General features: G+C 40.4%; 1 protein-coding gene across 9 annotated transcripts in view; it reads right to left on the bottom strand.

Moving 5' to 3' along the window:
* The window catches only part of LTBP1 (latent transforming growth factor beta binding protein 1), a 397,389-nt gene that overhangs the window by 130,651 nt on the left and 241,344 nt on the right, over window positions 1-25,394 (bottom strand). For all 9 annotated transcript variants that reach the window (XM_027033528.2, XM_027033527.2, XM_027033526.2 and 6 more), the window contains 2 exons: window positions 11,924-12,046; window positions 1,515-1,682 (listed from right to left, as the gene is read on the bottom strand). In XM_027033528.2, coding sequence (XP_026889329.2) covers window positions 1,515-1,682; window positions 11,924-12,046 — 291 coding nt within the window. The remainder of the gene's footprint in view (window positions 1-1,514; window positions 1,683-11,923; window positions 12,047-25,394) is intronic.

A 25,394-nucleotide genomic window follows, 5' to 3' on the forward strand; every position in this document is an offset into this window, starting at 1 on the left:
ACTAAACAAGAGATCTCCTATTGAATGTTCTGGACCTAAAATTAGTTCTCAATAAAAAGGAAACTCTAAAATACTCCTTGAAGTCTGCTAAAACATTGTTTTTCTAAGGATCACACATTAAATGGCAGAACTTCATTCTTAAATTTAACTATGAAATACAATTCTTACTTGAAAGAACAGATGTTTCCAGAAGAAGACATGTTTTCTGATCAAATATTTTCAGTATTAATGAACTAAATGTTGTGAAAATCACCAAATTAACCAAAAATTGGTTAAGTACAAAAAGTTTGTCTTTAATGCTATTTTCAAATTTAGTTGCTGGATGTTATGGAAGAGTCTCCCTGTGTTCTATTCACCATCTTGATTTACGCTTCATGTAAGAGTCACAAAGCTATTAAAACCGAACTTGAAGAGAAATGGGTCTATAAATTACAAAGATAGTTTATTTCATGGATTATTATTTTATAATAATCAGTAGTTCAAATCCCAAAGGGAGAATACTAGGCTATTTTGTGGGTGTCTAAAATTATACAGGCTATCAAAATATGATCAACATTATACTATCCTCTGCCTTACCAATTCTTTCCGATCCTAATCACCAACAAAGGTGGACCATGAGATTTAAATTTATATTTAAACCCTGTCTGCTGCTGTATAAGCAACAGCTTTGAGACACAGTCCTGTGAGAGTTTCTCCACTTCCCTAGGTGGGAAGCATCTTGCCAAATAAGCACTTGACTAGACTTTTTTTATGGTCACCATGTGCCAATGAACTAGGTGCCACTTCTCCCTTGATAATACCATGCCCGGATTTGCAGGGTGTGTTTCTTTCTCTTCCATTTAATCCTCCTTGATCTTGCTTGAGAAGGTGAGGATTCCTTGGCATAAGCAAGACACTGAGAGAAATATACTTACTCTTTCAGGATATTGGGCCAATATGTACCGAACTAAAGTATAAGGAATTAATCAATTTCTATTAATATTCTGACTCAGAAATTCCTAGGTGCACTGGCAGGATCTGCCCTTGAGTTATTAATCCTCAGAGCACAAATTCAATCATGGCTATAATTTCCTCCATTTCCAACTGGAGAAACTGACAAGCACATGTTCAATAAATGAGCAAGTGAGTTAACCCGTACAAGATCTCGTTTCCATGCATGTGACATGCAGTCAGGCATTACAACAGTGCATGGCCCAGCTGGGCCTCTGGTCTCTTTGTACTTTTGAACAGCAGACTTTGGGTCCAAGAAGATGAGGATAGAAAGTAATGGCTTTTCTTAACATTCAAAAGGAAGTCTAATGTTACAAAGAAACAGGAAAATCACTTTGCATGTCATTTTTTCCCACTGATTCAACCTTCTATGGTCATGGTTTGTACAAAACTGATAAAAACCCATCGTATTATTAAAAAGTAAATTAAAAGTCAGAAACCAAAAATAAAGCAAGTTGCCAAAGTCCTCCTGTGTCCTTGCGTGGCTGGGAAGGAATATGAGCGTACAGATGGACATGACTTACCTGTGCCTGGAAGGGGACATTTCTCACAGTGTGGGCCCCAGGCTTTGCCCACACTACAACAGCAGAGCTGCTTGGTGAGGTGAACAGACAGAGGGTGCATACACTGCCTTCCGGAACTGACAAGTCGGTAACAGGGCCCTTTCTCTTCAGAGATCACAGGGGTATCCGCTGAAGCAGAGAGATAAGGCCTGATGTCACCCAAGAAACGACGACAAAGACTAGATTGACTTTTCTTGACACAGTAAATGGAACCTTAAGTTCTGGATTAGAAACCATATTTCAGAATAAATTTGTGTAGATTTAGGGCATCACCTTTCCTGATTTAGAGTCAGCTTACCAAACAAGTTTTAGAATCAGGGCCCCAAGTGTCCCTCTTCCTATCTGGTCCCTTTTTCCAATTTAGCAAGCATTAGATCAGGTACGTGTGCATGAAGTAGAAAGAAACCACTTTGGCCAAAATCAGCTGCCCAACTAAATCTAAGTAACTATTATCAAAATCACTTGTTTTCCTGTATTTAGCCATAACAGAGGTAGTTCTAGGGCAGAATCTGGCAAACAGCCAGGCATTGTGAAAATCAGGAACTGAACATAGTTGATGCTGAAAAAGACAGCTGTTGCCCTTCTCACTTTGAGGGCAGGGAGAGCTTGTGAGGCCTCATCAGGTGTCACTGTAAGCCAGTCAACAGCATATAAGAGGCAGGGAGCAGCTTCTGACCTGCCATACTACACAAGACAGCACACCAGAGAAGGCAACGATGGGTGCAGTCCCTTAGAAAACACTGCAAAAGCACACCGGCCCATAATCATCCAATACCTGAATCCTATTCCTGAATCTTCTACTCTCAGTTTATTGGTCAAACTGCATTAATCCAAATCCAACAGCTAGACACTCAAGTGAGCAAAGAAGGCAAAGATGAGGATAAGATACAATCTTGCCTTTGAGAAGTTCATTTTCTAATGTAAATGTGGATGGAGTATGTTCTTCAGAGTGAGCTCCAGGCCAAGTCAATGGGCTGAACAGACCAAGCTTGATTGTCCTCCCTTTGATCCCTCCCTCATCCCAGTCGAAGTTCTTCTCTACTGTATCCCTGTCCAGATGAGGTTTTTCCCATGTACCTTTCCTTTAACTAATTCCTCTAGCACCTAGAGCTTCCAGATCACCTTCCTCTCCTGCTCAGATCTCAATTTTCAATCATTCCAAAAGGACTGACATCTCTGTTAAGATGCCATAAGAAACAACCTGATCAAATTAAGGTACTACAGCACAGTGAAAAGAATAAAGGTTTTTAGAGCCAGACAGACCTGGATTCTCATGGCATCTCTTGCCAGGAATACAACCTATAGAAGTCACTGGGGTTGTGATGGTTAATCGGATCTTTTGGCTCAGCTAGGCCACAGCAGGCAGGTATTCAGTCAAAACACAGGTCTGAAAGTTGCTGGGAAGGTATGTTTTACATGAGACTAACAGTTATGTCAGTAGACTTTGAGTAAAACAGATTATCTCCAGAATGTGGTTGGCCTCATCCTAACAGGTGAAGGTCTGAAGAGGAAAAAGACTGAACTCTCCAGACGAAGGAATTTTGCCAGCGACTATCTTCAGAATCAAGCTATAACACTAACTCTTCCCTTAGTCTCCAGTCTACCAGCCTACCCTGAAGATTTTAGACTTGCTGGTCTCCAAAATCATGTGAAACAATTCCTCTGAAATCGCTCTCTTTATACACACACATGCATACACACACACACACACACACACACACACACACACACACAGCCCTATTGGTTCTGTTTCTCTGGAAAGAACCCTAATCCACTGGTGAGCTTCAATAACCCTCACTTATAGATGATAGGCTCAGTGTGCAGATTAGAAATATCACATGCTAATAAACCTTTAGTACAGAGTAGACACAAGGCACATGTCAGCCACTCTTTTGAAAATAAAAGTAGGTATCTCCATTCTCTCAAGGGCAATTGTACATTGCTTAGTGGTAGAATATGAACAAAGTAAAGATACTTAAAAATAGCAATACTGGAGAATTGGAATATGGGAACAGGTGACTGAGGGGAGCAGAGGAGACCTTCCTGAAGCTTCAGAACTTAACACAGTAATTTAGTCTAGTAAGGCCAGTTTTGTCCAGGTTACTAAAAAAGTGCTAAGAGGGAGAACTATGAGTCTTTTCCTCTCCCTTCTCCTACTTACTTTCTGGAGTCTGTGCAAGACTGATAAAAGATCACAGAGCAAAATAAAAGGCAATTTAAGTATGGTTATCATCCCCAAAAGGATAATAAATCCCTAGAATGACTGAACATCACCAATGTATCATGTGTGTGTGTGTATGTATACACCTATAGGTCATAGTTCTAGTATAATCAGTTCCTAAGAGATGCTACTAAAAAAATTCCTCTCCAAATTATTTCAAAGTTACAACACATGTTTTCAGAGAAACAATGTCAGGCCGTCTCACAGGAGCCTAGTTTACACATGGTAGGGCTTACTTATAATACTAATTGCGTTAATGTTAGTTCTAGATCCTGGGAACAAGGGCCATTCAGAACACGGCAGAGAGTTTCCTCAAATCCATGACGCTGGCTAATGGTGACATGGACTCCCTTCCACTTACTTCTCCACACTCACTTCTTTGTATCCACCTCACCCGCACCTCTGGGGTAGTTAATACCAGATTAGGTGCCATCCTTGTTACCCTCAAAGGGTCTCCCCTAAAGTCTCCAAGGACTTTACTTTTTTTTAATGTTTATTTGTTTTTCTTTTTAATATGAAATTTTATTGTCAAATTGGTTTCCATACAACACCCAGTGCTCATCCCAACAGGTGCCCTCCTCAATGCCCATCACCCACTTTCCCCTCCCTCCCACCCTCCATCAACCCTCAGTTTAGTCTGCTTTTTAAGCCTCTTATGGTTTGCCTCCTTCCCTCTCTGTAACTTTTTTCCCCCTCCCCCCCTCCCATGGTCTTCTGTTAAGTTTTCTCAGGATCCACATAAGAGTGAAAACATATGGTATATTTCTCTGTATGACTTATTTCACTTAGCATAACACTCTCCGGTTCCATCCACACTGCAACAAAAGGCCTTATTTCATTCTTTCTCATTGCCAAGTAGTATTCTATTGTGTATATAAACCACAATTTCTTTATCCATTTGTCAGTTGATGGACATTTAGACTCTTCGCACAATTTGGCTATTGTTGAAAGTGTGGCTATAAACATTGGGGTACAAGTGCCCCTATGCATCAGCACTCCTGTATCCCTTGGGTAAATTCCTAGCAGTGCTATTGCTGGGTTCAGAGTAGATGTATTTTTAATTTTTTGAGAACCTCCACACTGTTTTCCAGAGAGGCTGCACCAGTTTGCATTCCCACCAACAGTGCAAGAGGGTTCCGGTTTCTCCACATCCTCTCCACCATCTATAGTCTCCTAATTTGTTCTTTTTAGCCACTCTAACTGGCATGAGGTGATATCTCAGGCTGGTTTTGATATGTATTTCCTGATGAGGAGTGACACTGAGCAACTTTTCATGTGCCTGTTGGCCATCTGGATGTCTTTTTTAGAGAAATTTATTTTCAGAGAGAGTGGGGGAGGCGAGGCAGAGGGAGAGAGAGAATCCCAAGCAGGCTCCACTATCAGCATGGAGCCTGACGTGGGACTTGATCTCACAACCATGAGATCATGACCTGAGCTGAAATCAAAAGTGAGATGTTTAACCGACTAAGCCCCCCAGGTGTCCCCCAGGGACTCTACTCTGAAGGAACCTACTACCATGCCTGTCCGCCAAATTAAAGTAAAACTCCACATCAACAATTTAGTTTTTTAGAGATTAGGTGTGCATGACTATGAATTGTAAGACATTGTTAAGCAAAGTGAGTTGATAGTTGTTGAGGTCTCTTGTACTACACACACACACACACACACACACACACACACACACACACCACACAAACTTTAGGCATTTTATCATCTGGAGTATAAAGACAGAAGTCCAGTGAACTAATTCTTTCTAAACATTTCACACCAAAAATCATCCATAGACTTTTGTCCTCCCATCAGACAGCTTCCAAAGCATTTCAAGTGGGGGTTGTTAGGGAAGTAAGAGAAATCACTGGCTTATGGTCATCGCAGCAATTGTCAGTGAGCATGGGTGTGCAGACCATGTTCTAACTAGACATTCTGGCTCATCCCAACTACATATAAGAATAAGAAACTAATGAAAAAAAATTATTCCTTCAGAGCTGGAAGAAAACCAAGAAACGGCCCAGCTTCCATACATCAATTTTACTGAGGCTCCCATGATTCAAATTTTCTTTGATTTTCAACTATATGGACCAAAAAGTGTTCATTTATGCCTCAGATTTCTAACAGAGTATGCCTTTTCAAACCACTCCTATTTTAACACCTAGATTACCTGTCATTCTTTTATCATTTCCAATCTCTCATATGGCAATTCCACTTATTTTGTTAGATCGCTAGCATTTTCACATTCTAGTCTACGTGACAGCATTAATCCATAGACAGTGTGCTCTGAATTACGAAGCTGAGTCCCTTTCATTACAGATTGGAAGACTAATCATAAAGGAGAATTCATTACATACTACATTTATTTTAATATATGGTACACGTGATCATATATTCTCGAGTCATAAAGTTTTAGGCTACACTAAAATAAATCAGTAATGCCCAAAGATTTCTAAAGAATAAGTGGAAACGGGTATGGGAACGGGTACGGAGTAGCAGTAACAGACATGCCGACAGGTTCCAAAACGCAGACACGCTCCAACAGTGGTTTTTGCAGGTTATATTTTTCCAAGATGGGTTGCTAAGATAAAGGTGGAAAAACTCAGGTACTCCAAATAGATGGAAACCCTTCAGGCATGTAAAACCTACTGGAAATGCCACATCAATCAGTCAGGAATATGTATCTTTTTTTTCTTAGCTAGAGATCTAGAAATCTTCAAAAGTAATATACACATACAGCCCCATACCTTAGTCACCAACCATCACCAAACAGCCAGTGCTGATGGTGAAAGTCACACAACACACTATGACAGAAAGATGGTACGGTTCTCTCACTTGGATTCCCCAGTGGCATACCAAGCAACTTAATTACAGGGCTATACGATAAATTCTGATCCTACTTTCAAAGACATGCTTCCACAGATGAATGGTAAGTATCCTAAAGCAGATATAAACTAATCTGCCACTTAGAGGAAGCTGAAAAATATAAAAGACTCGGAAAGATGGCATGTATATTGGTTGTCCCCCTCTCCCCCAACACCCCTGATATCCTCATTCGTCTCTTGGATGAAATTTCACGTTAGAGTTTCATCCCGTTAAAGCTTAAAACCCTACAGAGGACGAGGGCTGAGAGGCAGGTAAAGTGTCATGAGGAGTCTGAGAGATGAATTTGCTGAAATAAGAACCACTGGGCACCCTTGTGGGAAAATGTGCTATTAAATTCTGGGAGAACCAAAATAAAAGAAACCATGATTCCAGAGACAGGGCAGAGTTACAGCATCTATTCTACAGTGTGGCAAGTGAGACTAAATAACAGCTCTCCTTAAATAAAGGACTTGCTCCTGTCAATTCAGACTGGTTTCTTCTGCCTGATTAGAGGCTCGGCCTGTGGAGTAAGATCCAGTTTCCAGTGTGGGCTCTACCACTTAAAGGTTGTGTGACTTTTCTCAAGATCCTTAACCCCTCCGAGCCTCCATTTCTTTATTTCTAAAACAGAATAGTGACACAAACCTCACGGACGTCTGGTAAGTATTTTATCTATCATAGTATTATAATCCGTATCAAGTGTTCATTACAGCGCCTGGCACTTATTAAGTGCACAATAAAGATGCTGACATTACTGCTCTGGTTTTTGGTTTTTGTTGTTACTGTTATCATGTGGGGGCAAACACTTTGCACAGACATGTTTGTCTAACCCCCAGGACACAGTGGTATGAGATCACTAAGTGAGGGAAGGGACAGACCTGAGCTAGGACGGCCACAGAAGAGATGGAAAGAAAAGACAGGGGCACCTGGGTGGCTCAGTTGAAGTGTCCGACTCTTGTTTTTGGCTCAGGTCATGATCTCACAGATCACAGGGTTGAGCCCTCCACTGGGCTCTGCACTGACAGCACGGAGCCTGTATAAGAATTTTCTTTTTCCCTTTCTCTCTGTCCCTTCCCTGCGTGCTCTCTCTCTCCCTTACTCTCTCTCTCAAAATAAATAAATAAACTTAAAAAAAGAAAAGACAGATTACAAAGATTAACAACTTTCTTAGAGACCAAAGGAGAGGACAGAGTCAAAACTGGCAGAGAAGCTCCCAGCCCGACTGCCTGGAAAATAATGCCACGTGGCCAAAACCACTAAGTCAGGAAGGAAAGGACATTTCAGGGGGAAAGGAGGGGATCTAGCAGTCATTTACTCAATCAGCTGTGTAAAACAATGATCTAGAACTATGCAGTCTGAGACATTAATGCCTCACTACTTCAATAAAATGTAAATGAATTATAATTTAAAATTTAATTCTTCGGTCACACTGGCCACGTGTGACTAGCATCTGCTATACCAGACGGCACAGATACAGAACATTCCCCATCATCACAGAAAGTCCTCTTAGACAGTGTTGATGCAGCCCAAGAATAAGCAAACTCCTTGTGTAAAAGGCAAAATAATAAACACTTTCGACCCTGTGGGCCCTACTGGCTCTGCTCCAACTTCCCAACTCTGCCATCACCACATGAAAGCAACATTAGACAGTATGTAAATGAATGGGCATGGCTGTGTTCCAATAAAACTTTAATTACCAAAACAAACAGTGGAATACATTTGGCCCATGGGCTATGGCTTGCCCACCCCTGATCTAGAACTAGGTTTGGGTGCTTAGAGGCCCAAAACCCAGTGTTAAATCTCAAGAGTCCCTTACTAGCTGTAGGATCTTCAGAAGTTACATAAACTCTCGTGGCTTCAATTACCTAATATGTAAAATGAGAATAATACATCCCTCATTAAGATGTTGGGGAAGCAAAAAGATATCATGGGCATAAACATGACCAGCTTTTAGAAGGAATGTGGCTTCATCTGAGCATCTCTCTCCAACCCTCCGTTTCTGTGTACTGGCATCAAGGCCATGGGGCAAAAATACTATCAAACAGCAAATATCCGGGCTCAGAGTTCTTTCATCTGGGCATTTTTCTATTAAACCTATGGGGCATACCCACCACAGCTCTCATCCCGCAGCTCCTGAATTCCCAAGAAAAGTGCAGCTGAGCAAGTCAGGAAGCTTATTATACTTCAAAGGTTATTATACTTTTCTTGGATTTGCTCTGACAAATCCTGAAATTTCACCTTTCCCCATCCCTAGAGAGGAGGAGGTCCGAAGAATGCTGCTGTAGCAGCCTAAGGCACAGACACAGAGGTCTGAGGCAGCAGAAGCCAGGCCCACTGGCTCTCCTTCTGTGAGCTTTGCTAAGGCAAGGACAGAGAGCAGGCAAGGAGGAAAAGCGAGACAGTTGCAACCTTAGGCCAGAATCAAGGAAATCTGTGGGTGTTCACTTCAGTGTATTGGAGAACAGGGGGGACAAACCCTGGCCATGGCCAAGTGCCTTCCTTTGCGCTCACAGAGTCAGCCACAGCTTTGACAGCCTGGATAGGCCCAAAGTTCACGCTGCCTGAGCAAATGTGGTCAATCTCTTCCTTGTGCTTGGCCTGCTCTATCCACAGCTGTTTTTATAATACCTCTCAAAAACGTACATTCCAAACATCAAGCAACAGCTTTGCTCGGTGCCTTTGTGTGTCTGGTGTGTGCGTGTATATGTGTGTGTGCGTGTAAACATACGTGTGAGCCCCAGTCTCTTCCTGCTATCTCCCCATTACTATTAAGGGCACCACCATCTCCTCAATATTTTTCCCCTTACACTGTAAACATCACCTTCTTTCCTGATTCTTTTCAACGGTCTTCAGACTTCCCCCACCGATTTCTTCAAAATACAGTTCACAAACCAATCAGGCTGGACTGACCCAAGTCACAAATCCTGAGGAACCCCACACATCTGTGAGGTTACATGTGGTAAATCCAGAGAATAGGGAAATAAATCTGCCCGTTCAATGCTGGTGTAGAGCCCAGGTTTTAACTTCAAACTCTAAACTGGAGCATTTAACCAGCAACAAACCTCTCTTAATACTTATCATTTCAGCTGTTGTAGCTGAACCATAAAATTGAATTATTTATTTTTCAAATAAGAATGGATGGTTGTTTAATAAGTTCAGTATTATTGGGGCAATGACAGGGAAAATAAATGCTAAGGAAATGTGTAAGTGTTTCAAAAATCTCATTGGCAGATTTCTACAATCTTATTAAAACCTGGACATCTGCCCTTAACTCTAGACATCAGATCTAGTCAAAATTTAATAAAACACTTTGCGACCAGTTTTCCAACTTCACCTAATCTTCAATCTTCAGTCTGGTAATTTTAACCAGACTACAAGTTAAATTAAGAGGAAAAAAAAAACAAACATTCAAAGCAAATTCTATATCCAAACTCTGTAAAATCTTTTACACTTAAAATTATGAAACTATTTAAAATATTTACTCATGTAATTCAAATCAGCCAGAAATGATCCCTAAATTATCTGGATATTGTCAACAATGTGAGTTTTGGCCTGAAATTTCCAGATCCCTGCATTAGTTTTCAAATGTACCTTGTATGAAACATCATCTTACAGTCTAATTTTACCACTCACCAAAAAAGCCCTGTAATTAAGTGTCTGCTTCGTGATCACAACTGTCTGTGAAAGAATACAGAAGAAGGAACTTACGTGTGAAATTTCCTAATCTGCATTTGACACTTTTTAAAAGAAAATAGTAGTGATTAGTAACAATTATCCAGAAGACTCAATGAACTCTCAGAAATCTGAAAGTAATGAATAAGACTGTCATTTTTACTTTACTACATTTGCCCATATTTCATCATATCTATGTGTCTCAGGGAGAGGTGCACAATTAAAAAGAACAGATGATACTGTCCATCAAGAACATGTCTTGACCAAATTCCAAGTTAACAGTGGAGGTCAGAAGGATGCAGCTTAACATACACAAAAGCCACATTAAAAAACAGGTAATAACAACAAAAACCTAGCAGGACAGAAATACAGAATGCTCTTAAAATTATCCTATTTTCTGCCATGCAGTAATTTAAAATGTTTAAACTTCGGGGACACTTGGGTGGCTCAGTCAGTTGAGTGTCTGACTCTTGATTTCAGCTCAGGTCATGACCCAGGGTCATGGGATCAAGCCCCGGCTCAGTGCAGAGCCTGCTTGGGATTTTCTTTCTTCTTCCTTTCTTCTTTCCTTCCTTCCTTCCTTTCTTTTTTGCTTTCTCTTTCTCTCTTTCTTTCTTTCTCCCTCCCTCCCTCTCTCTCTCTCTCCTTCTGCACCTGTCCCCCACCCATAGTGTCTTGCTCATAACTAACTAAATAAATAAACAAATAAAATGCTTAAACTTTAATTGGATACAGCTTTTAAAAAATCTGCAGTATTCACCTACTTTGTAATAAGGGACATTAGTTCTTTAAAAAGTAAGGTTACCTTAAAAACAAAAAAGTAAGATAACCTTAAAAAATTTGCACTTGAGAACTTTATATGTAAATGCATCCATCCTAAATGCATAAGGTGATCTGTAGTGATTACATTGGATTAGGTTTTGTGGTAAGAGAGTTTCTTTGGAAAAACTATATTTTCTCTATCAATATTGGAACATGTGGTTTAATGAGTAATTTTTATCCTTGCCAGGCACAAGAGAGAAGCTTAGAGACAACATTTGGAAGGCAAACAGTCTAACTCTGGGGACACATTTTGGTGGTTTTTGAGGACAACAGAGAAGAATCTTTGAAATAGGAACTGAATAGAAAATCTGAAATGCAGGGCCTTCATAACTATTTCCCAGACTCTTCCAATGAAGCAAATACGGTGAAACCTCATTAAATCCAACACCAGTGACTCAGAATTTGGATTAATTAAAGACAGAAGCTGGGACAAAGTTTAACACAGTCTAAATAATGCTGAAAATGCTCATGAAGGACAAAATTGTTTTCATCTTTCAGGTATGAAAATTTTAAATAATTGGTTCATCAAAGTTTGTTTTCTCAGTGTGCTTGTCCTCTACATTGATTTTTAGCTGTTATATTTTCCTGATTGCAATAAAAATTTATTTTGGAGAAAGTTCTAAAACATAGATGTTAGCATATCAGATCCGCCTCCTCCTCACTGTCATTTTTAATGAGATTTTCCTGCATGTTTACAATATTCAGCTGACCACTGAGTATATTTATCTTCTTCTGGATAGCCCCCCTCCTTAAAAAAAAAAAAAAAGATCCAAAATAGGAATAAAAAGTGATCATTACTTACGAACACAACTTGAAAAGGTAGGATCCGGGCCAAATCCCATTTTGCAGGTACATCTATAGCTGCCCATGGTATTCAAACACTCACCATTAGGGCACACGCCCTGTAGCTGGCATTCATTAATATCTGCAGGAAAACACAAGCCTTTTAGAAGGAGTCGTCAAGCCCAGTTGAACAGATCCTGGCTGTAAAGAGCATGCACTTTATTTTCACTACAATTGTCTCTTCGAGTAAATAGATGTTAGCTTTCAACACAACTGGTGCGAGTAACCTAAAATCAAATCAAACATTCACTGAACACCTCCAACTTATCTAACAACTATTTAGTATGCACCTACCCTTCCCCTGGTTCTTTTCTCAATATTAGAGATTGGTCAGTGGGCAAAACTGACGAGATTCCTGCCTTCACAGAGTCTGCACTTGAGTGGATATTAGGTCTTAGACATCATACAGGTAAGGCAAAGACTCTTACCCTGTAGACACCTGCAGTCTAGCTGGACATACAACTACCTACAAATTAAAGAAAGGGAAAGCAGTTGAACTTATCACAATTAGAAGAAAGGTCATCAACTTGAAGAAGTCAAATTATGAAAGTGCCTGTGTAGACAGCAAGTCCCAGGGGAGTTAATTGGAGGAAGGGGAGATTAGAGCCCTGGGGCGGGGCGGGGCGGGGGGAGGGGGGGGATGGTCAAGACTTCATCAGGCATCAAAGGTGGGGATAGGTAGATGGATGGGGAGGAAGGGATGAGGGACCTACAAGAGTGACCCCAGAGCGTGGGCACAGAGACTGCAGAAGGGAAGGGGAATCAGGAAACCCTTAGTCAAACTGTTGGCTAGAAAAGTAGTTTCAGTAGGTAAACAGTTGGAAAGGGAGCTTGTTAAAGCCAGGCTAAGTTTGGATTCACTTTTACTGAGAACAGGGAGCAATCCTGAAGGTTTCTGAGCATGAGGAAGATATAACCAAAGCCAGGCTCCAGGGAAATTCATCTGGCCAACACACGGCTTGATGAGAGGAGAGCAGAAGCTGAGGACTGAAGGAGTAACCAAGTATGAGATGTGACAAGCCAGGTTGGGGACGGTGAGAATAATCAGGAAGGAAGGAATGTTTCTTTTGAAAAGAACAATGGGCAGTGCATAGAGTTTGGCCAGCACAACACTGGAAAGGAACAGAAAGGAGACAAAAATGCCTGGGAGGCATCTAATCTGAGAGAAGAGGAAAAGACATTGTTGGTTTTGTGGAAAGTTCTGAGGAAAAAAGAGGCAGATGAAGAGATTAGTTTTATATTTGAAGGTCACATGAGGATACTCAAACATAAAATTCAGCAGCAGTGGCATATTCAGGAATAAACTAAAAAGACGCCACGGCTAGAAACAGACTTGAGGTCAGCCACATATGGTGATTTCTATGGTCTGAATGTTTGCGTCTCCTCCAAATTCAGGTGCTGAAATCCTAACCTCCAAAGGTAATGGTATGGCGGGGGTGGCGGGAGGTGGGGATTTGCTTAAATCATGAGGAAGATCCTTAGCCCCGTCCATCATTTGAGGACACAACAGAGAAGTTTGAAACCAGAAGAGGGCCCTCAGCGAAGGTGATCATGCTGGCACCTTGATCTTGGACTTCCCAGGAGTCTCCAGACCTGTGGCTTATGAGCTACCCAGGCGGTGGTATTGTTAAGGCAGCCTAAACAGGCTATGACAGTGATCCAAAGGGAAATCCAAAGAATTTGCAAGAGGAGAGATAAAAACGTGGTGCTTTAAAAAAAAAAAAAAAAAAGATTATAGTGTCATTTGCAAAGGTAATTAATTAAAAATAAAAAACGGAATAGGACAAGTTAAAAGTGAAGAATGAGTAGTCATTTATATTTTTATTCAGGATGGCTTACGAAGCTTAACATTAATGGATATGGTTATTAGCATTTCTATTTCCAATCATGTTAGCTTCCTTCAATCATCAGTTCTAATAAAACTTTTATTAACAACTATACAATTAATTTTCTAAATTAAAATTACACGATTGGCAGAAAAATATTACTAGCAGAATTGCCACATAAAAAGGCAAGTAGAGACCTCAGTAAATGATTATTTGCTTATATTTCATATTCTAAGTAGCCATTGATATCTATAATGGACTTATTTTATCAGACACCTGCAGTTTTTCATTTCAGTGATAAAATACATTTTCAATGACACCCAAATGACAAGTTACCATTCTATCTGTTGTAGAAACTCTACAGCATTCTAACTTGGGTCCAGCTGAAAACTGGCACAGCTAGATTACACCTGGCACAACAGATGGTCTAGCACCTGATCATCTGATTCTTTGCCAGAGTGTACATTGTGCTGTAACACACAGTTATGCACGGCATGTAACTGAAAAGATTTCCAGGATCACTCATTCTCCTTAAGAAAACCACCATGAAGGACCAGGAAGAATGCCAAGTCCAGTTGGGGCTACATGGTACAACTAAAGCCCTTATCACATGTCCCAACTTAAACCTCAAACTTGAAGAATCAGCCAATCGTGGTCAAAAAGGCTAGACACAATCTGTACTCTTCTGTTTTCCTTCATGTCCCCACTAGGGAGTGATTTATTAGCCTTCCTCTTTCCCTGAATGGCCTGCACTTCTATTCACTGGATGTACCACTACACATTCCCTGTTCACCTCCTGGAATGCCAAACCTCCCTGTGACTGGAGTTTTCTAAGAAGTGGTGTACCAGCCTCACTGCTGGCTGCCAGATTAAGGTGGAGGTTTTGTCTTTCAATGGATAAATACCTGATGTCCAATAACTTCCTTGTGCCCACTTCCAATGTCCTCTCTTCGACTCTCCTCAACATTGCCCACTGCCCTCAACAATGATGCCATGGGGATGGAGGTCAGGAATTAAGACTTCAAAAAACCCACTATGGCTACAGACAGGAATAGGAAAATGTCATAAAGAAGGGGAATCATGCATTTCCTACTGTCTTGATCCTTATCAGCTCATGCCAAAAGCACCAGAAACACCACCTCCTCTAAGTTTGGCCCCCCCAGAAGCATGCAACTTTCTTCATGACACACTCTCTTGGCTTCCAAAGAAACTCCTGCTTCCATTAACTGCCTCAATTTATTTTTTAACCTATTCTCCAAAATACCATAAAATATAGATTAAAGCCCCAGGTTCTTTTTTAATTTACACACAGCAAAATATACCTTAAATATACAGCTACATGAACTTTTACATATACGTATGCATACATATATTCACATGTGCACACGTACATACTGAATAACCACCATACAGACTGTGATTTAGAACATTTCCATCACCTCAGAAAGCTCCTCCACTGCCTCTTCCCAGTTAACATCTCTGCCCCCACAGGTGAGTACTATTATCCATTAGTGTGGCCTGTTCTTCTACTGCATATAAGGGAATCCTATTGTGTATGTTCTTTTGCTTGACTTTTATTCATTTTAATGCCTGTGAGAATTCATTCTTTTTTTTTTTTATGTTTATTTATTTTTGAGACAGAGAGAGACAGAGCATGAATGGGGGAGGGTCAGAGAGAGAGGGAGACACAGAATCCGAAGCAGGCTCCAGGCTCTGAGCTGTCAGCACAAAGCCCGACACGGGGCTCGAACTCACAGACTGTGAGATCATGACCTGAGCTGAAGTCGGACGCTTAACCGATGGAGCCACCCAGGCGCCCCGAGAATTCACTCTTTTACTGATGTTATATTTTTATTGTGTGAGGGTATCAAAATTAATTTTTCCATTCAACTATTGATTGACATTTGGGTTATTTCCAATTTTTGGCTATCAGTAACAATGCTCCTGTGAACATTCTGTGTGTGTGTGTGTGTGTGTGTGCGCAGTCTTATATAATAGATGTCTTTTGGTAGGCCAAGGTACTCATTACTCTCAGATTTATTTCTAGGAGTTTCTGGTTCATTAGAGAAGACTCATGTTTACTTTAATAAATAATCATGGTGTTGTCCAAAGTGGTTATGCCCATGTCCAGCCCAGAACCCACTGCTCCACATCCTCACCAAATTACTGCCAGTCTTTTCCACTTTAGTTATTCTGGTGGGAGTGTAGTGTTGTTTCACTGTGGTTTTAATTTGTACTTGCAATATATTTATTGGTCATTTGGATATAAAAACATTCTCCTCTAAAATGCAAATATCTATGGGGGTGCCTGGGTGGCTCAGTCAGTCAAGCACCCGACTTCAATTCAGGTCATGATCTCACAGTTTATGGGTTCGAGCCCCACTTCAGGCTCTGTGCTGACAGCTCAGAGCCTGGAGCCTGCTTCAGATTCTGTGCCTCCTTCTCTGTCCCTTCCCCACTCATGCTCTGTCTCTGCCTCAAAAATAAATTAAAAAAAAAAACATTAAAAAGCAATTATCTATGGAATGTTGTAGGTAAGACTACTTCCTCCTTAGTAGTCAGGGAGAGGGGCTGGTGATTCCCAAGTGGGAAGGGTGTGTGCTCACCTGCAGGACATTCTGGGTTGTTACAAGAACTGGAGAACACACGGTGGGTAGGTACTAGGGAGCTCAGCATTCTAAAAGCGTGGTCAGTCCCCCTTGACGAAGAATTGTTCAGTCAAAAAGGTCCACAATGCCCTCGCTGAGAAATTCACACAGAGATGGTGAAAATCTTAGTTTGTAAGTACAGAAGGGACCATTTTCAAGGGAGGCTGAGGAATGAGGGAGTGAAAGTAGGTGCTGGCTACACAGAAGACCTGAAAGTTTTCATTCACTTGACTCAGTATCCGTATCTTCCCCATCTGACAATCTCCCACTGTCGTGGAGACTGCTATGGCTTAGCTAAAAGCACAAGAGACAGGGTCCCCCAAATCCCTGAGCTGGGGACTGTGTGGTTTGTGACCTAGAAGGCTACCATTCTAGCACTACTGGGTCTGACCAGGTCTCTGACAAGATTCATTAGACTTCACTGTCATCTGCTGAGCTGGTCCCAGAGCCCTGGGTACCTGGTACACCTGTTTTAAGCAAGGCAGTTGTCTTTCATTTGCTTCAAGTACTGAGCTTCTATAATAAGAGGATGCTTGTCGAGAAAATGTTTTAAAGTTTTGAATCCTGACCTTTTATTTCTGTGACAAATCATATTGCAGGTTTCAACAACTTACTCACAAATGAAACCTTCAAAAGCATTCCATTCATAAAGTGTTAATTCCTAATATACAAAATTTTACACCTAAACTTAGATCAAAAAATTTTTTTTGCTACTTCCTTCTTCCGTCCCCTGCTTTGCTCCCGAGAAGACTTACTAGGTGCTAGTTTATATTCTCTGTACTTAAAAAACAAAAACAAAAAGGTAAAAAATCAAAACTCCCATACTTTTTAATTTAGAACCTCAGAAATTAATATGAAATATGAACAATTAATGATCCAAAAGACTTTCTCAGGTAGCCAAGCTCTTTAAGATCTTTCTAAATAAACTGATAAAAATCACAAATGCTTTAAGAACGTATTTAACTGAACATGTTATATCTGGACATGAGAAGTTTAAGGAGTACACTAAGAGAAGATATTATCAGGCAAAAGTTTAACAATTATATGAAACATGATGGGCAAATTATGAATTTTAATTCTATTTAGACTTCAATTCCTATGGCTATTTTTTAAATCAAATAAAAGTTTCTAACTTGATTATCATTTTCATAAATAACTTATATCTGACAAACATAACTGTTTCAGATCAGAAGTATAATATTTTATAAGGGTCAGCCAATTTCCCTTAATGCATTTTGATTAAATTGAAAGTATTTTAGTTTTTAAACAAACAGATCAACAAATGAATTTGTTCATTGTTCTCCCTCTGTACAGCACTGATTTTTTTCTGGCCAACTATGGAAATCTATCCTTTCAAGGAATGGTATAACCACCGGAGACCTCACAGTTTTCAGAGTTAAAGAGTAAAGATCCAAGGGAATGGCTGAAGGGAGTTGGTCCTCTTATACAGCCAATCTTCATACCTCCCAATCTGAGCTGCTTGGTTAAGTCTAAGAAGTTGACAGAGGCAGAAACAAGAGGAGAAACTCATACAGCCTCATGAGCAACTTTCCAGTAGGCAAAAATCCATAGGGATACAGGTAACACAGAGGAAACTAGCTTGAAACATTTATAGAGGGTCTCTGCCCACAATAGCCTACCATGGCTTCTAGCCATAACAAATTCAGTAATACAAAACTGGTCTTCTTGTAAGTCTAAAATGGTTGAATATTAGCAATGTCACATGGTTCAACCCAATACAACTGAAATTGAAGGCATCTATTAGCCAGAGAGCAGAAAAATACAGAGTAGTTGGAAAATATGCTTAATGAGAGACCCTTTAAACAACCTCATATAACACAGCTTTTGTATTTGAGTAGTAGGCAATGATACAATCTTCTAGTACCATGACACAAGGATCCTCACGTGCCTTTACATTTGTATTACTCACCTCCTCTCATGGGAACTTCATGACAATTCTGGATGGTGAGCAACACAACAGTCATTCGCATTTTATAAGCATAATTTTGTCTAAGATCTTATTTTTTTAAAGGGTTAATTAAAATACATGAAGGGTTAACAATCTAATCAGAGGCATATCCCATTAATACCTAGTTTTACTGTAATGAGGATGCTAAATTATGTTACCTAGAGCAAGCCATTTTGTTTCTCTTGATCTCACGTTCCTTTCCTATAACACAAAAGGGCTGAGCCAGATAATTCCCAAGGTTACTTTTAGCTTAAATATTCAGACTTTAAAACAATCTGCCAGGACTGAAAATACCAAGGAATAAATAATGACAGTTAATGCATAATATATTATGAATAGCATAAGTGTCCTTATGGGAAATAAACACACTTTTATGTATCCATTCTCCTAAAGGAAAGTATGTATGTTTAACAAAGTAATAATTTACTGCCTTTTTAGTGACGCAAGTTTATACAGGAAATGAGGCATGTCTAATAACCGAAAGGAATTAAGTCCAAGGTGAGAAAAGGGCATGAAGATCTTCACATTGTGTGAAAATATGAAGCCTTCTACAGATTCTGCTGTGTATATTCAGGTTTTGCTGATGGAAAGAAATTCCAGCATATAAGTTGGCAATATAACTTCCAATTGAAAGCAGAAAAAAATTCCTCTCAAGGTAAATAAATACTTCCCTTGCCACACAGACCATTTGGCTATTTTGCATGCGTTAGATACAGAATGCATCCTCTAAGAGGACATATGTATCCTTAAACTCCCACAGAAGCAGGTTCACTGGGGGTACACATATCCCTAAAGGCATGTGACAATATATCACAGGTACACACAGGCTTGGATCCTTTTATTTAAAGGGATCGGTTTCTAGATCTTGAGCCTTCATACATTTTCTTCTCTCAAAGTGATTAAGAACACACATGCCCAGTCTCTTTTCCTATCCTTCCTTCACTCAGTGCCTTTGTCTTCTTTACAAAGTCAAGGCGTATCTCTTGCTCATCTGGAATCTTTCTATGCTTTCTAAGTACACTGCCCTACACGATGGAAAATTCTCAAAGACACCAAACATTTGAACATTTCACAAATATATCCCTCCTGAGGACGAGTCACAGGAAAAGCGATAAAGTATGGTTTGCTCAAGAGGGCCCAACTTTCACCAATTAGGTTAGACGGCAACATTATTCATAAGTTGAATGAGTCAACTCTGAAGCTCCAAAGTTTTAAAAAAGAAATTTTTTTTAAGTTTACTCATTTTTGAGAAAGAGACAGAGTATGAGCAGGGGAGGGGCAGAGAGAGAGAGAAAGAGAGGGAGACAAAGAATCTGAGGCAGGCTCCAGGCCCTTAGCTGTCAGCATAGAGCCCAACACGGGGCTTGAACTCATGAACCGTGAGGTCATGACCTGAACCGAAGTGGGATGCTTAACCAACTGAGCCACCAGGCACCTCTGAAGCTCCAAAGTTTTGATAACACTATGTTCAGGGGCGCCTGGGTGGTTCAGTCGGTTAAGCGTCCGACTTCAGCTCAGGTCATGATCTCACGGTTCATGAGCTGTCAGCACAGAGCCTGGAACCTGCTTCAGATTCTGTGTATCCCCCTCTCTCTGCCACTCCCCTGCTTGCGCTCGGTGTCTCTCTCTCCGTCTCTCTCAAAAAATAAACAAACATTAAAAAAATATGTTTAAACCACATATCTAAAACAAATGCCCAAGAAATCATTCTACTGCATCCACTTAGTTTTAATGGGAAAAAATGTAGATGTAAGCTTGAAAATGTGTGACCACATAACTTTTTCCAAATTATTTTAGGAGATAAGTGAACCAAAAAAATGTGTGAAGGTCAATGTTCCAGAGCAATTTTATCCAAGGTACGTTATGTAAAACAAGCTTTATGAGCCTATAAAAGGGTCCTGTGGCCAAAGATGTTTGAGAAACACTGCACATTGTACAGGCACAAGCACATTACAAACCCCAAGAAGTCCTTTGGAAAAAACTCTGGGTTTTCTTTAACTTGGTGGGTTTTTTTACACCTTCGGCCATGGAGCCTTTTTGCACACCCCGTCTATTTACATCCCTCCAAACTGGCGGTCCGTGAAGCACATTTTGTGAAATGTTGCTCTCTGCGGCTAGTCTGTTTCAACCCAGGCCTCACCGCCGCCATACCCTTCCCTCCTGACCTGCAACTGTCCCCCGCTTTGTAAATGATAATCCAGCACAAGATAGATTTGATCACTAGACTCACTGAGAGGAGGTAAACCACTGGGAGGGCACTCCCTTCCTTCCAATTCTTCTGTCTTCAGGGTAACATGATAAAAGAATTATCAGAGCCCAGAGAACAGCTTGTATTTATTTCTTGATACATGTGTGCTACACATGCAAGATGCTAATCACATACACATCTCTGTGGGTCTTGGATCTCTGACTCTAGTCTACAGACACTACATTAATTTCTCCTTGAAACATTCACCGTAACATGAATCCATCATGGGCTTTCCTCATCGCTCATGATGCAACAGGCATCTTCCCATTGATTTTATAGCCCTAGAGATTAAGGTCAAAGAGCTATTGGAAAATACAACGTGCTAATGACTCACTTCACCACTGTCTTTCCTGAAGAAAAGTGAATAAAATAAACAGACATTTCCTTTTTGAATCCTATCCCAGTGATATAAGCACGGTAAGAAGACACATTAGGGAAAGACTCTCAAATGGAGAGGAATGGGTCCCAAATTGACTTTTAAATGCTGAAATAGGATGCTCAGGACCAGACCAAAATGGTTTCAATTCTTCCTAAAAACTCTGTGCCTATTTAAAATATAAACTGTGGCAGGAGTTCCAGGAAAATGCCTAGGACGGCAGAATAACCCCTTCCAATCAGTAACACATCTATCAATTCCCTCCTAGTCGGTGACTATCATAAAACTTGATTCAGAATCACATTAAGTACCCCACAATTTCTGGGATTAAATCACTAAATACAGCCGAGTGTTGTGATGAATTTCTGGCAGGCTAAATAAAAAGAACTTTAGGGGCGCCTGGGTGGCTCATTCGGTTAAGCATCAGGTTCTTGATTTCGGCTCAGGTCAAGATCTCATAGTCATGAGATCACACCCCACGTCAGGCTCTGCACTGGGTGTGGAGCCTGCTTAAGATTCTTTCTCCCTCTCCCTCTGTCCCTCCCGCATGTGCATGTGCACATGCGCTCTCTCACTCTCTTTTTCTCTCTCAAAAGAAAAAAAAAAGAATTTTAAAAATTTGTGAGTATTTTGAAGAACTTATTTATCAGGTCTGGTGGGCTCTAGCCTTAACTTCTAACTACTGATATTCTACTATAACTTCCCAAACATATAGCAAGAACAAGGGATTCTAAGTTTCATACTTATACATACATTATTCTCATATCCCTATTTCCCATTTCTTCCTACTAAGAAACAAACATCACAATAATCAAGTCCTTTCTGATAGTGGAACTGAAAGCAACTTTAGAGACCATGCTAACTGTAGGAAATACTACGTAGACAGAAAAGTCCAAGAAGAACATGTTGAAGGTAGGGGAAAAAGTATTTTCAAGATTTTAAATGAAAGCATCAATGGGTATTATCACTTCACTAGCCAGAATTTCTAATATTAGGAAATGGTACTGGCCACATGCTGTTGAATGGAAGAAGCCAGACACAAAAGAACACATACTGGATCATTTGAAAGTTCATAAAAAAACCAAAACTGATCTATTCTTGTAAGAGTAAGCTACTGATTATTCTGGAAGAAAAATACATTGTTCTACACATAGGCTATATACAGATACAAAGTTTTTTAAAAAATATAACGAACATTGGGGTGCCCGGGTGGCTCAGTTTGCTGAATATCCGGCTTTGGCTCAGGTCATGATCTCATGGTTAACGAGTTCAGGCCCCACATTGGGCTCCATACTGACAGCTCAGAGCCTGCAGCTCAGAGCTGTTTCTGTGTCTCCCTCTCTCTCTGCCCCTCTCTTGTGCTCTGTCTCCCTCTCTCTCACTCAAAACTAAACATTAACAAAAATTTTTAAATAAATAAATTGTATATATATACATATATATTGTATATGTATATATGTATAATGTATGTATAGACATATATTATGTACATATATATACATGTATGTATGTGTGTGTGTGTGTATATATATATACATATATATGTATATGTATGTATATATATACACATATGGGGGGTGCCTGGGTGGCTTAGTCAGTTGAGTGTCGACTTCAGCTCAGCTCATGATCTCATGGTTCATGAGGTGGAGCCCCATGTTGGGCTCTTTGTTGACAGCTCAGAGCTTAGGGCCTGGAGCCTACTTGGGATCCTGTGTTTCCCTTTCTCTCTGCCCCATCCCACTCATGCTCTGTGTGTGTGTGTGTGTGTGTGTGTGTCTTTCTAAAATAAAATTTAAAAAATCAAAAAGTATGTGTGTGTGTGTGTGTGTGTGTGTGTGTGTGTGTGTGTATATAAAACAAATGATATAGTTTCCAGTATAATCCACCAGAATTTTTTTTCCCACCAATACTTTGTCAATATGGCTTTATGAGCAGATGTAAAGTGACCTCACATAACACACAAAAAAATCTTCATTTCCTTTTTTCCCAGAAAAAAACGCACTTCTACTTGCTGAGTCAGGGTAATCCATCAGGGTGTTATAGACTGACTTTCAAAATGACCCCAATTCTCCACCTCTCCATGTATCCATACCTCTTGCTATGTCCTCACCTGAATGTGGCCTGCCCTTATTACTTCAGTCTTTCAACCACAGGACAAAGTTGAAGTGACAATGTGTCAGTTCTAAGCCTAAGACTGTAAAGCTTTCTGTGCTTTCACTCTCTCTTGAACCCTGCCACCAGCCTGCGAACAGCCCGTGTTAGCTGCCCAGAAGATGAGTGACTGTGTGTAAGACAGCAGATTCATCCTAGCCGAGACCATCCTGGACCATCTAGCCCCAGGCACCCAGCAGCAGATCACAGATGCAAGAATGAGCCTGGCTGAGATCATCCGCCCCTGGCCTGGGTCAGCAAACCTGCCCAGTTGCACCTAGAAGTGTGGCAACTACATGATTATTTTATTTAATTGTTACCGGACAGGGGAAAGGAGAAGAGACAATCCTGGAAAAGGAATGCCTCAGAATCTAAATGAACTATAGCCTAAATAACAGTACAGAAGCATCAACGCAAAACAAAAGCACACAAATAAAAACAAGAGTATTTAGAGGCATAAATATTCTGCTTCTTAAAAACTTCACGCTAAAACTGAAGAGATACAGGGAAGCCTGGGTGGCTCAGTTCGTTAAGCGTCCAACTTCGGCTCAGGTCATGATCTCATTGGTTCGTGGGTTCGAGCCCCATGTTGGGCTCTGTACTGACAGCTCAGAGTCGGGAGCTGCTTCAGATTCTGTGTCTCCCTCTTTCTCTGCCCCATCCCTGCTCATGCTCTGACTCTCTCTCTCTCTCTCTGTCTCTCTTTCTCAAAAATAAATATATATTAACAAAAATTTAAAACTGAGGGGGTACGACTTACATGATGTGATAAATAATGTGATAAAAAAAACTTTACACACCAGATACATTTACAAGGCAACTTGCTATAAAATTAGACGATGAAGTTTGGACAACTCTATGATTTCTAAACCAATTTCAAACCAGTAAAGAGCTTAAGAGCTAAACATAGAATGTGAAAGTATCAGCGGGCATCCACTATTATTCTCAGCTCTACCATTTGCTGAGCAAGGCTTTAGGTCATGGTTTCCCCACCTGCAACAAGTAGGTGTGGTCACTGTCAAGACCTTAGAGATGAGAAAACACATTAAAAGTACTTTCATAAACTGCACACTGCTATATAAATGTTAAGAGCACAGGGAGGAGTACTCAGCTGCAGAGGTAAATTCTACCACTCTCCAGCTATATGACCTTCCATCGCTTAATTTTTTGGAGTCATAAGACTCAGTTTCATTACCAGTTTAAAAGAAAAAAAAAAAAAAGGTAACACTACTTATCTCCCAGGGTTGTTCAATTATGACACACCTAAGCATCCGACACAATGGCTCCACCAAATAGGCACTGAATAAATGCTAACAAAATATATAAATGGGCAGATACAAAATATGCAAGCAATGATGACCAGAAAGGAAATCTATTTTATGAGAAAAAAGAAAACTATCAAGTTATTCTCGTGTAAGTAATATCATAAGGAGACGAGCCTCATGTTAACAAAATCAACAGTAATGACAAATGGAGCAGTAGCTGGTCTAGCTAGTTCCAAAAAGTTGGGTAAGAACTAAAGAGTATTAGAGGAAGCACTTAGGTTATATACAGAAGGCTTATTAAACTGGGCCTGAGGAGCGCCTGGGTGGCTCAGTCAGTTGAGTTTCCAACTTCAGCTCAGGTCATGATCTTATAGTCTGTGAGTTCGAGCCCTGCGTCGGGCTCTGGGCTGACAGCTCAGAGCCTGGAGGCTGCTTCAGATTCTGTGTCTCCCTCTCTCTCTGCCCCTCCCCAACTCATGCTCTGTCTGTCTCAAAAATAAAATAAAAAACATTAAAAAAAAATTTAAACTGGGCCTCAGTGCTAGTGAACTTAGGATCACAGACCATGAAGTCACCTGCTGTCAGGATCACCATCACTAAAAACATCTTTATGCCTGTACATGGTCATTGTCTCCCTTGTACCTTGTTCCAAACGCCACAAGAAGGCAGCCCTGAACAGGCTGGGTGGGCGGACCTTGAGTGAGAGGGAGTAAGGATGCAAGAGAGGGAGAGCACAAAACTCTCACTACTAAGTTAAAGCCATTTATTTTCACTCTATGCAAATTCTCACCAAAACCTTTGAAAGAAACCACAAGGACATAATATATATAACAAACTATATCAATGTTCCTCTATTTAAATATAAACTTAAAAGAAGCTTACAGTCACTAGCCACTATATCAAACAAATTTTGCATTCAGCCTGCCCCCTCCCCATACCGTAATAAG

This window comes from Acinonyx jubatus, chromosome A3, assembly GCF_027475565.1.
Source record: "Acinonyx jubatus isolate Ajub_Pintada_27869175 chromosome A3, VMU_Ajub_asm_v1.0, whole genome shotgun sequence".
Taxonomy (NCBI): Eukaryota; Metazoa; Chordata; class Mammalia; order Carnivora; family Felidae; genus Acinonyx; species Acinonyx jubatus.